This window comes from Micromys minutus, assembly GCF_963924665.1.
Source record: "Micromys minutus genome assembly, chromosome: 6".
NCBI lineage: Eukaryota > Metazoa > Chordata > Mammalia > Rodentia > Muridae > Micromys > Micromys minutus.
The window spans coordinates 40,684,417-40,702,121 of record NC_137975.1 but is presented as its reverse complement, the minus strand read 5'-3'; the positions used below and the strand labels follow the sequence as shown (position 1 = coordinate 40,702,121).

Below are 17,705 nucleotides of genomic sequence, written 5' to 3'. Positions count from 1 at the left end.
TGCTCCCTCTCCCAACCACAGTTTCCCACCTCAGCTTCTTGGCATTCCCCTACACTGGGAAAATGAGCCTTCACTAGACCAAAGACCTCTCCTCCCATTGATGCCAGACAATGCTATCCTCTGCTACATATGAAACTGGAGCCATGGGTCTCTCCATGTATGATCACTGGTTGGTGTTTTAGTCCCTGGGAGTTTTCGATGGTTTGGTTGGTTGATAATGTTGTTCTTCCCATGGGGTTACAAACCCTTTCAGCTCTTTTAGTCTTTTCTCTAGCTCCTTCATTGGGGTCCCTGTGTTCAATCCAATGGTTAGCTGCAAGCATCCTCATCAATATCAGTATGGCTCTGGCAGAGCCCCTGAGGAGGCATCCATATCAGCATCCTGCCAGTAAGCACTTCTTGGCATCAGCAATAGTGTATGGTTTTAGTGGCTGCATATGGGATGGATCCCCAGGTAAGGCAGTCTCTGGGTGATCTTTTCTTCAATCTCTGCTCCTCTATTTGTCTCTTTATTTACTTCCATGAATGTTTCAAGCACAACTTCTTAAAGGCTCATTCCATTCTTCTATGTAAAAAGGCTCAGAGGTCATTGCTCTCCAGAACAGCTAGCAAAAAGGTGAACAGATGCAATCATTACCAAGTCTTGAGTCTGTCCCAGAGGATGATGAGGTAAGCTGCTGCCTGTAGACTTGAACTGATGAGCAGGCAGATGAGAATTTCTTCTTACTGACCAGTAACCCATGAGTAGAGGGCTTTTCTAGGAGTGTACTGAGACAAGAAGACAGTATTTGATGAACTTCTGGAAGCCACATTTGAGCAAGTTGGAGAGTTAAAAAAACAAAATCATAGTCATAAGGAACTCCCACGTTTGTGTTTTGCTACTAGGAGACCAATCATCTTCTCAGAATGAATACTGAAAAACATCGGAAAGAGGGGAGGGGGAGGGAGGAAGAAAGGGAAGGAGGGAGGGAGGGAAGGAGGGAAAGAGGGAGAAAGGGAAGGAGGGAAATGAGTTTAACAGATTGTATTTTATCAAAATAAAACACAGGCTATAGAGACTTGGGCTTTTCAACCTTAGCCAGCCTGGAAAGGGAGAAATAACCAACCTCTCTGTATTCTGAACTTCAGAGAACTGAGAGGAGAGGTGAGACTTCGGAGAATCATAAGCATTTGCTACATTCCCAGTGCAGATGGATCAGACTAGATCAGCACATCAGTCTACTGCATGTTGCACTGATTCTCAACCCCTCCCTTCATGATAATCAAGGCCAATTTATAGGTGTTCATTTTACCCAATGCACCCTATCTGGTTATCAAGAAAAAATGCCAGACCCTCCCCCTAAAAAGTGGAAAGACACATACAATAGTAATGCAATTGGAAGACTCAGAACAAATATTAGAGCCAGACTTAGAGGTGGTAGGCACATGAGATTATTAGATCAAGAACTCATAATAGGAAATAAATCTAAAATTCAGTCCTCTAGGCTTCTACTTTAGGTAACCACAAAAGCAATTTTGAAATATGTTAAAAGAAATATATGATTGAAAATTAGTACAGAGAATAGTGGCATTTAAAACAGTCAAGACAGGAAATGCACAAAACCAAAGCCAACAATTTGAAATTATCAATAAAATTGTTAGGTCTCTATTTAGAATAATTACTATTATAAGAAATAAAAGATAAGCCATTGCTACAGATCTCCCAGATATTTATAGCACAAAAAATAAATTTTAAGATTTTTTTTCTAGTTTTATTCCAGGAAGGTAGTATTACTTCAATGTATGAAAATTAACAAGTATAATAGACACATAAATGATAAATCATGATTATCCTGACAGATGCAGAAAGCGGCCTCTGACAAAGCTCAACATCAATTCATGATAAAAATCCAAACAAACATAGGAGAGTAAGAAACAGACCACAGTGTAGCAAAAGTACAGCCAACAGTCCAGTAATTGAGGAAAAGTGAAACACTTCTATTCCAGGAACATGAGAATTGTGCCCAATGTCATTACTCTTTATTCAATGTGGTGCTCAAAGCCTGAACTAGAACAGTAAGACAGAAGTAAGAAAAGTAAGGATAGAAGAGATACATACAAATAAAATTTGCATTACACAAAATCAACACACAAAAACAAGTAGCTGTTTCCCATATAAATAGTGTACTTGGCAAAATGGAAATCAGGAATAAATCCCCATTCATGATAGTTCAAAATATAAAAATAAAATACCTGGTTATAAACTTAGCCACAGAAGGGAAAGACTGTCCCCACCCCATGCTCATGGATTTTCTAAAAGACAAAACAAAATGAAACAGCCATAGGAAATCTTTACAAGAATTGATAAAGAAGGTTACATGGAATTGACAGCTTTTGCACACAAAACAAAACAAAGTAAAACAATAAACATCAGCAGAATGCAGAGATAGCCTTCCAAGTCTGAGGAAAGCTTTGCCAGCTGCCCACAAAACAGGAGATCGATAAACCTACTCAAAAAAGCTCAACATTATACACCAAACTCCAAAATATCCAGTCAATGAATGGGCAAATGAATGAAGTAGACAATTAAAAAAAAAAAAAAAAAAAAAAAAAAAAAAAAAAAAAAAAAAAAGGAGGAGGAGGAAAATTAAAAAGAAAAAGAAAAGAACCACTTCAAATCCTGTTCAACAAGTTCTTTGATATTTCTTCTCGCCCAAGCCAGAGTGGCCAGCACTGAGAACATTGTGAGGGTGAAATAAAGGAAAAACTTTAAGAAAGTGCCATTTGAGAACATGGGATAATGGTGAAGCCACAGTAGCACTCACGACGAGTAGAGAATGCAAAGGCCCAGCTGTACCGCCCCTTGGCACATGCTCAAAGAACTCTACATCAGTGTACTCCACAGATACCTGCCCATGCCATACCATTCATGAGATCCAAAAACTGAATCCAGCCTATATGTTCACCCATAGATGAGTGGATAAAGAAAGAGGTGGTTGATATACACAATGTGGTTTTATTTGGCCACAAAGGAAAAAATAAGTGGCAGTTGAAGGAAAACAGATGTATCTGGAAAACATTATGTTAAACAAAGTAAAATAGACTGAGAAAGCCAAGTGACATTTGTTTTCTCTCATATGTAAAATCCAGATTTCAATTATACACATCACACACACACACACACACACACACACACACACACACACACACACTTTCCGGGGATTTGATAGCCTATATAAAAAGTCCTTGAATAAAACAAAGCTCAGAGAAGGAATATTCAAATTTGAACATATATGTGTCTATTAGGGAAATTGAAATAACAACTGATACTATTCCAAAATTTAAACTCCAGAACTATATAGTTTTGATATAATTCTAACAAGTATTAAAGGAAGAAAGCTTATATATTTTCTATACTTTTTCCGAAGACAAAAGAGGTTATAACTAATGTCACAAGGCTGTATTAGTACCCAAGGACTGAAAATGACACAAGAAAAGAAAATTACCAGCCAACATGTCTTATGAACATAAATACAAAAATTCAAAAAACATTAACAAATAAATAGTGGATAAATAATTACTGTCCCATAAGTAAACAAACGATCTGAAAGTGGAGTATTATTCCTTGCTTAAAATCAATATGCTATCAATATGATGCCTACTTGAATTCTCTAAATGAATAAAGACAAACTGAAAAGGCTGAAGTTTATATTATTACCCTTTATGATAATAAAAATACCAGTAATGGCCAGCGCCTCAAACAGTGGGAAGAATTACATAGACCACAGAAAGCTTTTAGGGCTATTAACTCGTTAAGACAGACTAATTGTGGTTATATGCTGTTACAGCTTTGGCAAAGTATGTAGAACGCACTAGAACCTGTCACTAACTCCTGTCAAGTATGGGTTTTGGTGATAGTTTGCTAATGTAGAATCAGTCATTACTATAAATATGCCACTGTGGTGTGAGGCTTTGTTGTCAGTGAGGAAGCCTGAACCCCCTCGGGCAGATAGTAGTTAGGGAACCCCTGTACCTTCTGTCCAGTGTTGCTATGGATTGCTTTTAAATATGCAGTGTATTTTAATAGATGAGAGAGAGAGAGAGAGAGAGAGAGAGAGAGAGAGAGAGAGAAAGAGAGAGAGAGAGAGAGAGAGAGAGAGAGAGAGAGAGAGAGAGAGAGAGAGAGAGAGAGAGAGAGACAGAGAGAGAGAGAGAGAGAGAGAGAGAGAGAGAGAGAGAGAGAGAGAGAGAGAGGCACAGAGAGAGGCACAGAGAGAGAGAGAGAGAGAGAGAGAGAGAGATGTTTGAAGTGGACTATACTCCTAGGACCCAAGCTAATACAAGCAGCCATTCTGGCTTCTCTCCTCTCCCAGGCATCTGATTCCTAGTCACAGAGCCCACAGGAATCTTCACACCTTGTCTCTACTGGACATTAAATATACCTGTGAGTTGCCCTGCCTTGGCACAGACACTTTCTAAATCGTTTTCAGTGCATTTGCCTGAAATAGCATCTATTGTTCATACTTTCAAGGTTTATGGACTAGAAATGGATGTGCAGTTCTCTAGATTTCTAATTATCCATTATAACACGCCAATGTATTTTTGCCTGCTCCATTTCTCTCACCTTCTGGGTAAAGTCTCACTTCTGTCTATAATAAAGCTCCAAGATTGTCTTTTAATTCTTTCATAGAGCTTTCTACAGCATCACAGAGGATGATTTCACAGCGAGGAAGGCTGGGCCTCAGCCAGCTGAATATTGACCTCTCTGCTCTATATCTGCTGATCCTTGTCATCCTCCAGCAACAATTCTGATGCTAAATGAACTCATAGCAATAGATTTAAAAATCTGGAGACTGTCCTCACTCAAATGGATAGTTGGTTTCCTTTTTTCCATTTTTTTCAAAAAAGAAAAAATATGTCAAAAGAAATTAATCTCTTTATATGTAATGGAATATGAAAGATGATGCCTGCTTAATAGAGAAAATGTGGAGGAAAACTATTCACAAATCCTGCTGGAGGAGTCAGGAGGTATCCTGTGTCATTTCTCTCCTGTTACCCAGGACTTACATCTAATTAGGTAGCTGTTGGTTACCACAGAGATGTAAGTGCCACTGTTGTACACTTAGGGGGACTCTTTGACATGCTGGCCATAGTCATGGATTATAGGCATTGCTGATGAGTAGAGCTATTGATTGCTTTCTCCCTATAGCATCTTGCATAGAATTTTCTGGATCTACAAAAATATCATAGAGTTTGTTTTGTGTTGGCCTCAGAACTACCCCTAACTGTGGTTAATATACCCAGTGAGACGCCACTGGAGAAAATTAAATTTTCTTTGCTAGCAGATAACAAATTCAGGTTGTTTCTTGGTTAGGTGTGGAAGACTTAAAGCCAAAATCAGTTTTCTATGTACTTATCTAATATTTCAAAATTTTGTAATGTGTACTCCTGCCAAAATTTGAAAATGACTGTATTTATATTGGCAGTGGCCTAACATTACCTCAGAAAAAAATCAGGTATGAAAGAAATTGAGAAGTTCCAAATTCAATATCCTGTAATAGTTTTAACAACATATAGAAATGTTATTGATATATCATATCTTAGCAACTTTGGTGCTAATCCTTTTTTTCCCATTTCAAATTACTCTAGGAGGGTTTGTAATAGATCATTTGTGAGGCACTATAAGTTCAGTATGTGGTATTTCACTAATGCCAAGGAGAAAACTAAAGATCCAAATATGTGATGGTATTTTCTAGCATGCTTTCATTCAGTCTATAAACAGCACAGAAGAATTTTTCAGTACACTAAAATCTAAAACTTCCTCACAGATCAGCAATAAGTTCCTAAGTCAGAAATTGATTTTCTTCACAGGCATGAACGAATTCATACAAAGAAAAGTAACTTAAGTAGATCTCTCATTTCCAGTCTGAAGGATGTAGATGATTTGGCAACCCTAGATGTTTTGGATGAGGTAAGATTTGAGTATAATTAAATTTAAACATCCCAATTTTTATGAGATTTAGAATTATTTATTGTATTTTATATGTGTGAATGTTTTGCCTGCTGTATGTCTGTGCACCATGCGCATAGTTGGTGCCCAACAAGAAGAGAAAAGGGCATCAGATCCCCTAGAACTAGAGTTATAGATAATTTTGATTTGCTATGTGAGTCCTAGGAATGGGACCTGGGTCCACTGAAAGAGAAACAATTGCTTTAAACTCTGAGCCATTTCTCCATTCTATGTACTTTTTTTAATTTAAAGAACTGATATATACAAAGAGTTCTTTAAATATCATCTCTAATGTCATAATGATATCTGTGTGTGTGCACGTGTGTGTGCATACATATCTTTGTGTGTAGGTGTTTCTTTGTGCCTCTTTCTGATTTTTCTGAGGCATGGTCTCTCTATGTAGCCCTGGCTGCTTTGGAACTCACTGTATAGATAGCTCAGACTTGCATCAATCCTCCTGTGTCTGTTTTCCCATGTTCTGAGATTATAGAACTTCATGTCTGACTCATTTCCTACCCACAGGACATACAGAAAAATGCCATTCAAAGAGGGTCAGAATAAAAGTCATTTAATTGCATGTAGTCAAGGGCAACTTATGTTGAAAAGACTTTCATCCCTAGAGAAAAGCAGGTTAAGATTTATACATCCCAAAACCAAAACATTACATCAACAAGGGTGAGCAGAGCTTCAGTTTGTCAGGAATGTGAAGGTCAACCTTGTGAAGGGAACGTGGGATGGAGATGTGCACCTTGACGCTGGTCTCTGGAGGCTGACTCCCGGGATACCTTCACTCCATCCATTGACACCACTGCCTCTCATCCCGAGATCCACAGCTTCCTCAGTCTTGTTCCCATATCAGTAGATGAAAACAATGGGCTTTCTGGGCCTGCAGAGGCTGCTAGACTAGAATGCTTGCTCAGAAGGATGTGGTTAACTGGATTCAGGACACAAAATGGAGTCAACTAAAGCAAAACAGAATTACCTTAGTTAGTTCAGTTTATAATTTGTCTCTTCTTATCTCTCCTATCTTTAAAACATCACATTTCACATCTTCTGGATTCCTGTCATTAGTTTAAATACTCATACGATGAAGTGAGCTCTCCAAAACGTGAGTTGTCAGGTCAATAATGTTTCTTCTCAGTCCTTTCTGTGAGTCTCAAAGGTATGGTTTTCCATTAGACAGTCTGCCTCTTACACCTAATATATAGCATCTGTCTCCTCTCTCTGCTGGCTCTCAGTGGCAGGACACAGAAGCCTCTGAGATGCTATAATGAGGATTACCCATGGCTCTCACAAATCACAAAATTCCTGCTCACACTCAGACATTTCATTATGCTTGAAACTGCACATTCATGTTGCCTCGGAAACATTTCCAAGAGACCTTGTGATGATACAGGTACAAACCAGTAAACCACAGGCTCTCTTCTTCTCCCTCTGTATTCCAGATAAATTTGGTAATTAAAGAAATAAAGGGCTCCACTGAGTAAAGGATTAGATCTCTGTCCAGTCTGGGCAACAGGACGTTAGTTGTTAGTCCTTCTGAATAATGCCTGAGAAATTACTCAGAAATTTAATAAAGCCAGTGACATTCTGAACAAAAGCAATCTTCTTACTTTGCATCTGTACTGTCCTTTTGAGGTTCAGCCTGTGCCACTATTAGGAAGAGTAGAAGCATTAGGGGATGGATGGAACCTGGTGGGAAGTCTTAGTCCAATATGAGGCATATCCTCAGAATGTTCTGGCCCCAACCTCTTTTCTCTGTGTGATATGGGACATGTGTTCCCACTGTGATGTATAGGTCTTCCCAGGGACAAAAGCAAAGGAACAAATACCATTTGAAGCATACAAAACAATCCATTACCTTTATAAGTTGATTTTTTTCCTACCATATCACCCAGTGCTGTGAAGACATAGGTTGAGAAGTGTAAACATTTCACCAATCATGTTATCTGTCAGCTTGTATATTAATATGGCACAACTGTTGTCTGGGTTTTATATTTTTGTCTGTTTCATACTTAAGATCTTTTGCTTTTATTTTGTGTTGTGGATTGCCCATGATAATTACAACACTGTTAAAATCAATTCATATAGTCATGTGATCAACTGGAAAGGTTACTTTCTGAATTTTTTACTTCACATACCCATATGTCTAAATAAAAAGCAGACCACCATTAAATTACCTTGAATTGGAATAAAATCTTGCACACCCTTTTCTTCCCAAATTCCTCTTTATCTCATCTACTGTACTAACCTATTTCCTTGAAGGTTATTCAAGTAGTAATTTAACATTACTTTTATGTAGATATAATACACAACACATAATGGTCAAAATATAGACCCTTTGTAAAATGCACTTAAGAATAGCATTTCCAGTGGGCATGGCAATATACACCCTTAATCCTAGCATTTCAAAGCCAGAGGCTATAGGATTCCTGTGAGTTCCAGGTTGGCCTTTCTGTATAATGAATTCCAAGCCAACCAGGACTGAATCATGAGATCCTATCTCAGAAAAAAAAAGATTTTAAAAATAATATTCTACTTTATCCTTCCAAACCATGTAAACCACCTGTGAGGTTAACTGATTTACCAAGCATGATGGTATTTTTGTTTTCTATTAGTATTGCTTTCTAAACCTCAGTCAAGACTCCAGGTGTTTGTATTAATTGTTTTTCAGCTTTTAAAGTGTAGTTGGATGCAAATGATTTTGTTTCTTTTCCTCTCCCTCTCCATGGATCCTCTTGACTTACCATCCTTTATGGTAGGACTGCAGCCTTTGCTACCATACTTGTACTCTGAATGCTGTTTAAGAGAGGGATGTTGTTTCTATCTTGCTGCAGAATACAGTGTCAGAACACCTTGAGAAGTGTTATTCCAGAGATCAGATCTATATCTATGTGGGAGATATACTCATTGCGCTTAACCCTTTTCAGAGTCTGGGTCTTTATTCCACAAAGGTATGTGTGTGGCTTACATTCATTTGTGCAGATAATTCTAGCAGTTAAACTCTTACGTGAAGTGAATGGCAGCAAAAATATATTCTGGCCCTAGGAGAAAACTTACAAATTGGTCATGGAAACATAGACATATATGTAGGAAAAATATATGAAATTAATGTAAGTACTGTTTATGGTTTTTTTTTTCAAAAAGAGGTGTGAGATTGTGGATTATACACAGTTTTTCCTTTCTAGTAACAGCCTATTCCTAAATGATGTCTAAAAATGAGTATACGTAATGTCTGACTCTGAACTGAGCTTTAAAGAGTCAAAATATAGCTACACTTTTATATAGAGGATACAGAATGGCTGTAAAGTTTGTGATATTTTAAATTTCTCTTAACATGTTAATTGGTTCATTGCTATCATACAATGTTTGCTTTATGAGTAAAAGTATTTAATTATCAGTTACTCAGCCACTAAAGCTCTAAATATAGAATTACCAGGATTGGTTTTCATTTTTTATTAGACCCATTGTCATTTAGCTATCTATTCATTTTAAAACATTATTTAATATTGTGCTTAATGGCTTATTTAAATACCAATCTAAACTGTACAGAATAATAATAAACTTAGCAGCATTGGCCTGGGTTATAAAAAAAGGTTGGGCTTAGTAAAATTCTGCCATCAAGTAATGGCACAATTTCATGCAAATCAAGTGAGATTATATAAATTAAATCAAGAGATAGAGAAAAGGTGTCACACGTCAGACATTGTCATATCCAAGAAGTAGTAAATAATATAATTTCTGATTCTGTTACTTGTAAAGATTTTTTGTGTGTAAAACAAATAATTATATTTTCAAGCAAGCATTAAGCTCTTCATTGGAAATATCATGCAGAATCATTTAAATACCACCATTCTGTCACTGTCATTTCTTGTTATATCCAATACATGAACTAGTTTATGCATGCGTGCGTGCACACACATACACACACACACACACACACACAGAGAGAGAGAGAGAGAGAGAGAGAGAGAGAGAGAGAGAAAGAGAGAGAGAGAGAGAGAGAGAGAAAAACTGTGGATACTTTATGCATATATATATCTACATATATATACACATATAATACAACATTTATACATGAAGAACATCTGTGAATGTTTTGCTCTGGTAGATTTTGTTTATCTTTTACTTTCAATACTAGAATTTCAATACTAGAATCTATAGAAATAATCTATAAAAACAGAAACAAGATTTTAAAAGCTCTATAAGATTTACTCACTTTAACTACAGCTTTCTAAGTTGTATATTGGAGCAAAGAGAACTGCCAACCCACCTCACATTTTTGCGATGGCTGATTTGGGATACCAGTCTATGGTAACATATAATGCAGACCAGGTAAGGTACACCCCTTACTTCATTGAGAGCCACCGAGTTTCCTAACTATGCAGTCCTCTCATGGCTTCCTTTTCCTCCTGCACAGTGCATCGTTATCTCTGGAGAAAGTGGTGCTGGAAAGACAGAGAGTGCTCATCTTCTGGTTCAACACCTCACTGTGCTTGGAAAGGTAGAATTGTTTCTTTCCCATTATTATAGAAATATTTGTTTGTTCCAAATAACTAATTACGTTAGTATTCACTAATACTTGATAATACATGCAAATGGTGAAACATGATTGTTACCATTTGAGTTTTAAAATATATCAGACTGTGGTGGGTGTGACCTCAGTGGTAAGAGCATATTCCCTAAACCTCATGTGTGGGAGTGTCTTGTAGAGCTATCCACTGGGACTGTGTTCTACAACTCTGTGTTTTGACTGATTGTGGTCTTTGTTCACGATCTCTGTCTAGTGCAAAGAGGAGTTTCCTTGGTGAGGGGTGAGCACCACATTTATCTGTGGGTACAAAGGCAAAGGTTTTTATAATGCTTTAGAGATTATACTAATTTAGCAACTTTGTGGTTGTATATTTTCCTCCAATTACAGTGTCTTCATTGGCACTGAGTAGTTAGCTAGGTTTCCAGTAACAGGCATGGTTTTCTCTTCTGTTGTGTGGGTCTGAAGTGCAATTAGAAAGCTGTTGGGTGCCTAAAAGTATGCATGCCACTACTGGACCCTTAGGCTATTATTCTGTGCTGATAATTGACTTGGTTCACAGGCATCATGGATGGATAGGACTTTTGGCTGCTTCTTTCCTTTGGAAACTTGCATAATTCCCTCTGATACTATGAAAGCTAGTACTCAAAGAATGTGTGTTTAAATCAGTTTCAGTTCAGAGGTCTCTGGGCTCTGTTTCTCAAGTGCATGATGTCTTCAGCAGCAGAGACCATTCACTCTCTGGGCTAAAAATAAGAAAAACAGCCAAAGCCTTGATGCTTTGGGGATTTCCTGGACAGCCCTGGTAAACAACTTAAAAAAGAGTTTTTCATGTCTGGTATTGGAAGGTTTGGTAAGTGGTCTTTGGATCTTAGAAGGAGCACCAAATCCCAGAAAAGAAAAGATCATTAAAACTAAATTTGAATAATTATGTGTATCATAATTTTTAAAAGCAAATAGTCAATAATGGCTTTTCGGGCTTCCTTATTGTTATTTTGCCCACCTTCCTCCTTCTTCTGTGTTTATCTCCCAACCCCTCTCTATAAAGGCACCCTTTCTGCCTTCCCTGTGAGATCATTCATATCCCACCATCCCTCATACCCACCTTCTTCTCCAGCAGCTGTAGTGAATGGACATCGCTCTGCCACATTAGAGGGAAAGCTGCATGAAAAGGCAAAGGAACTACACTAGCCACACAGTTCTTTAAAAGAGCAGATTCAGAGGGCTGTGTTCTTTCTGAATTATGGTGGGGTTCCATCAGGGAAGTGTATCTTTAAGGAATGGTGACAAACAGACTCATGGAACAGATTAGAATCTACACACACTCATTTTTGTCAAAGAGGGTTAGTCACCTGATATAATTAATTTAAAAAATGGTATTGATGAAGTTCATGTGCCCTCACAAACAAGGGCACCTCAGTCTAGACCTCACGTTATAGGAAGTTAACTCAAAATAAATACTAAATATAAATGGAAAGCCACAAACTATAAATCAAATCAGGGAAGGTTGTTGTGGCATTACATTGATGAAAGACATCTTAGATACAATGCAAAATGCACAAGTCATAAAAGACTTTGATTCTATTCGCTGATAGTACTGTTAAAATTTAAAACAAACACCTATGTAAGTCTTATTCAAGAGAAAATGATAAAAATTACAAAACTAAAAGAATACAGACATACAAAAATGTCCTAAACCCTATATTAAGAAGTTAGATGACAAGAAATAGGAAACAACTGAATGGTCAACTTCAAAAGTGTAGAGGGCAACAGACATAAAGTTGCTCCGTGTCATTCATCACTGGATGTGTATTAGGACTTTCATTAGATCCCTTCAAATACTACTAAAGAGGCGAAAAGTTGTGTGTGTGTGTGTTTTAAGAATTTAAGAATGGGAAGTATTGACTACTCATGGAACAGCTGGACTCGCATCTGTTAATAGTGACAATGCCAATTAGTGGTGACTGAGAGCAACAGTGGTAAGAGAGAACAGTCGCTTTGGAAAACAGCTTACTGGCTTCTTCAACGGTGAAACTGCATGTTCCATGGGACTCAGGAATCCTGCTGCTCCTGACCAAGGAAATAAAAACTTATTTACACACAGTGTTCACAGTGACTTTATTAATAAGCTCAAAAGGTAGATAAATTATAGAGCTATGACGGTCCCTCAATGATAAAGTACTTGCCTACCATATGTTAATCACTGGATTCTATTCCCACTAACATGAGAAAATTAAAAACCTGTTGTCTGGTATGTAGCAAACAACCTTTTATAACAGACTGAAGCCGCATAGACAAGAACAGCTCCTCCATCTGAGCCCAACTTATTTTCAAAATTATACATATAAAGAATTCCTTGTTTCTGGTACATTCAGTGAACTTCACCCCATATATCCTGCCACATGTGCTGGTATAGAATATGAGTATGCATCCTTTCTTCTGACCTCTGACCTCCAGAGGTCATGGCTTTTCTTTTTTTTTAATCACATAGGTCTCATGTCAGTCCTTTCCTGTCCCCAGGTCCATTAACTTCCTGCTACAGTAAAGAACATTTTAAAAGTCTTAGAGGACGTTGAAATGAAATGTAAGAGGGGAACAGTGGGCCTCAGTCTCCTAAGAAGTAAGCATGGGAATTAGGTGGCGCAAGTACTGTGTACAAGGGCCTTGCAAGTCTGTCTTGATTTCTAAGCTCATAGAGGTTTTCAGTGATAGGTTCGAAATCTGCAGATGCTGCTCTGTAGATGGAATCAAATTTCTCAGTCTAACCTTTATCTTGTTCTAGATCTTGACCTGTGATTTGATCTTGTCTTGTTTTTGACTTTTGTCTTTGACAAAGATTTAGCAGATGCAGATAGGTTGTCTAATGAACGGAATCTTCCTTTACAGTCCTCTAGTCCTCAGCAGGTTAAGGCTGTTTAATGCGGGTAGTGAAGAATCACTGCTCCAAGGGGATAGTATGTGAACATGCTTTTCTAAAACATGGGGTGAGATAATAGATGGGCAGCCCGGTAACCCATGATCTGGCTACGGATTCCACTTTCTTCATCCACTCTGATGAGCTGCTCTGACTGTGATTTGTTTCCTCCACATCTGCATTCACAAAATATCTTTCTTCTTTTACTTTCTTGCTTGGAAATTTCTGTCACTGTCTTCAGACACACCAGACATGGGCATCAGATCTCATTACAGATGGTTGTGAGCCACCATGTGGTTGCTGGGATTTGAACTCTGAACCACTAGAAGAGCAGTCAGTGCCATGTGTATGTCACCTGAGAGGCTCTGCCTTACTGATACAGATTAAGATGTTTGCAGCTAACCATCAGACTGAGCATGGAAACCCTAAAGAAGGAGTCAGAGAAAAGACTGAAGGAGCTGAAAGTGTTTACAACCTCATAGAAAGAATAATATCAATTAACCAGACTCTCCTGAGTTCCCAGGGAGTAAACCACCAAACAAAGAATAAACATTGGGGAACCCATGGCTTTAGCTGCACATGTAGCAGAGAATGACAAGAATGCCACCTTGTCAGGCATCAATAGGAGAAGCCCTTGATCCTGTAAAGGCTCATTTCCCCAGCATAGGGGAATTTGGGGGGGGGGGGACATTGAGGTGGGAGTGGGTGGATGGGGGGGGGGACATCCTCATAGAAGCAGAGGGAGACTGGATGGGAGAGGGAGATAATGGGTAGGGAATAGCATTTGAAATGTAAATATTTAAACTATCCATTAAAAAAGAAAGAAAGAAATTTCTGTAAACACAAGGAAAGTTGATTGGGTTTTAAGAAAGATTTAGTCCCAAGCCAATATCTAGGTTTAAATGAGAAGGTACACTCTGTGAAGAGGGCCCATAGGTTATATTTTTAAATCACATCAAGCACAGAACTATATGTAAATAATAAAAGAAAAAATCTTATCCTAGATTCCTGAGAAAGTGTGTGAAACGGGCATTTGGATCCATTGTAGCAATGGCAGTGTGCCAGAATATGTTCTCCTATGTTACTGTTTGCATAAAAAGTACTTATCAAAAGAGACATTTTATTAGCAATTCATTGATAATATACTGCTTTTTATATCTTGACATCTCTACCTAGGCTAATAACAGAACTCTGCAAGAGAAGATTTTACAAATGAACAATTTGGTTGAAGCCTTTGGCAATGCCTGTACTATTATAAATGACAATTCCAGCAGATTTGGAAAATACTTAGAAATGAAATTTACTTCTTCTGGAGCTGTAGTGGGGGCACAGATTTCTGAATACCTTCTGGAAAAATCCCGTGTCATTCACCAAGCCATGTAAGTGCATGTGAGATATACTTTAGTTTCTGAGTAACAAATGCAAGAATAATGCTTATGTAATTAAAGACTCTCCCAAACTCCACGTTCTATTGATAGCCTGCTATGTGTAAGTTACTTACCTTTGGAAGTAAAGACACCCCCTCACCAGTGCTCTATTCTCACATATATTAGCATCCGATAGAGGAATTAATAAATGCCCTAGTAATTGTGCTACCACAGAGGAGATACATGGGGAAGAGCATGTAAGAAAACCTTATTTCTCCAGACAAAAATCAATGAGGAATTTAATTTAAAAAGAATAGACTCTGCTTCTTTTTTAAATATAACTATTACTCTTTTTTAACTAAATATAGATATTTTTATTTTCTTCTTTCTGTGTTTGCACACAACAGACCTAATTAGATGTTCAGAAGTGTTCTGCTGTGTAGCTATTTTTACTACTAGTGGATTTTAGATCTATACCACTCATATTTGCTTGTTGTTGCTTTTCAATTTTATTATACTTTTCATGGATTTATTTATTTATTCACTTTATATCCCAATCACAGCCCCCTCTATCCTCTTCTTCCAGCCCCTTCCTCACAAATCCTTCCCCCAACTAACTCTTCTTTTCTCATTTTAGTAGGGGGAGCCCCACCCCCAAGGGCCTGCCCTGGTATATCAAGTCCCAGCAGGACTCAGCACCTCCTCACCCACTGAGGCCAAACCAAGAAGGCCAACCAGGGGAAGGGGATCCAAAGGCAGGCAACATAGTCAGAGACAGCCCCTGTTCCAATTGTTAGGGGATCCACATAAAGACTAAGCTGCGTATATGGTTCAAAGGTAAGGGTCTAGGTCTAGCCAGTGCATACTCTTTGGCGGGTAGTTCAGTCTCTGTGAGCCACCATAGGCCCAGGTTAGTTAATTCTATGCTTTTATGACATGTTCTTTGACTCCTTGGGCTCCTTAGCTCTGCTTCATGGTTCTCTGCATCTCTTTCTATTAGTTACTGAATAAAGATTCTCAGAGGACTGTTTATTCTCTGCTCCTGTCTACAAGTATCACTAATCATGTCAAGGTCTGCCTTTTGCCTTTAGAATAAGTGTCAAGTTTGGCCAGTCATTGGTTAGCCATTCCCTCAATCTCTGCTCCATATTTATTCCTATGCATCTAATAGGCAGGACAAATTTGGGGTCAAAGGTTTTATGGTTGGTATACCCCTCCCTCCACTGGAAGTACAACATGGCTACTAGGAGAAGCCACTTCAGTCTCCATAGCTCCAGCTGCTAGGAGTCTTGGGGTCAACCTCATAGACTCCCAGGAGCCTCCTGTTTCCAGATCTCTCAGGTCTCATCCCAGAGATGTTCCCCCACCAATTTCTATTCCTTCTCCAAGCCTTCTCCTACACTTCCCCAACTCCACACTCAGTTGCTATCCCTGTTCCACTCTTCCCTCCAATGTCTATTCTATTTCCCCTTCTGGGTGCAATCTAAACATCCTTTCTTGGGCTTCCTTGTTACTTAGTTTCTTTGGGTCTGTGAACCTGTACTTTATGTTTAATGTCCACTTATAAAAGAAAACATATCATACTTGTCTTTTTGGTTCTCAGTTACTTCACTCAGGATGATATTTTCTAGTTGCATCAACTTGCCTGCAAATTTCATAATGTTTTTTGTTTTTAATAGTTCAATAGTATTCATTGTGTAAATGGACCATATTTTCGTTATCCATTCTTCAGCTGAGGGACATCTAGGTTGTTTCTAGTTTCTGGATATTATGAATAACACATCTGTGAAAATAGTTGAACAAGTGTCCCTATAGTGTAGTGGGCATCTTTTGGGTATATGCCCAAGAGTGGTATATCTGAGTCTTGAGGAAGAACTATTCTCATTTTCTGAGAAACCACCAAATTGCTTTCCAGAGCTGTTGTACTAGTTTACACTCCCACCAACAATGGAGGAGTGTTTCCCTTTCTTAACATCCTTGTCAACATGTATTATCACTTGAGTTTTGATATTAGCCATTGTGATGGGAGTAAGATGGAATCACACAGTTTTTATTTGAATTTCCCTGATGACTAAGGAACTAAAGAAATTGAATATTTCTTTAAGTTCTTCTTAGCCATTTGAGATTCCTCTTTTGAAAGTTCTTTCTTTAGCTCTGAATCCCATTTTTAATTTGTGTTATTTGGTCTATTGGTGTCTAATTTCTTGAGTTATTTATATATTTAGAACATTTGTCCCCTGTTGGGTGTAGGGTTGATAAGATCTTTGGCCAATTTGTAGGCTGTGACAGTATCCTTTGCCTTACAAAAATTTTTCAGTTTCATGATGTCACATTTATTAATTGTTTAATCTTAGTGCCTGCACCATTGTGCTCTGTTCAGGAAGTTGTCTCCTGTGCCAATATGTTCAAGGCTGTTCCCTACTTTCTCTTATGTTAAATAGAGTATGATCAGTTTTATGCTGAGTTTTTTGATCCAGTTGAACTTGAGTTTTGTAGAGTGATGAATATGGATCTATTTGCATTCTTCTATATGTAGACATTCAGTTAACACCATTTGTTAAAAATCCTTTCTTTTACCTGATATGGATGCCTCCTAAGAGGCTCTACCCAAGCCATACTTATACAGAGAAGGATGCTTGTAGCTAACCATCAGACTGGACATGAGGACCCCAATGAAGGAGCTAGAGAAAGGACTAAAGGAGCTGAAAGGGTCTGCAATCCCACTGGAAGAACAAAATTAACAACTAGTCAAACCACCACAGCTCCCAGGGACTAAAACACCAGCCAGTGAGTTTGCATGGAAAGACCCATGGCTCCAGGTGCATATTCAGCAGAGGATAGCATTGTCTGACACCAATGGGAGGAGAGACCTTTGGTCCAGTGAAGGCTCATTTTCCCAGTGTA

General features: G+C 38.2%; 1 protein-coding gene across 1 annotated transcript in view; it reads left to right on the top strand.

Moving 5' to 3' along the window:
• MYO3A (myosin IIIA) overlaps nucleotides 1-17,705 on the top strand; it is a gene marked incomplete at both ends in the record, with an annotated part of 195,162 nt that overhangs the window by 63,727 nt on the left and 113,730 nt on the right. The window contains 5 exons of the mRNA XM_080918614.1: nucleotides 5,851-5,950; nucleotides 8,827-8,943; nucleotides 10,220-10,324; nucleotides 10,410-10,493; nucleotides 14,611-14,813. Of these exons, the coding sequence (XP_080774740.1) occupies nucleotides 5,851-5,950; nucleotides 8,827-8,943; nucleotides 10,220-10,324; nucleotides 10,410-10,493; nucleotides 14,611-14,813 (609 nt within the window). The remainder of the gene's footprint in view (nucleotides 1-5,850; nucleotides 5,951-8,826; nucleotides 8,944-10,219; nucleotides 10,325-10,409; nucleotides 10,494-14,610; nucleotides 14,814-17,705) is intronic.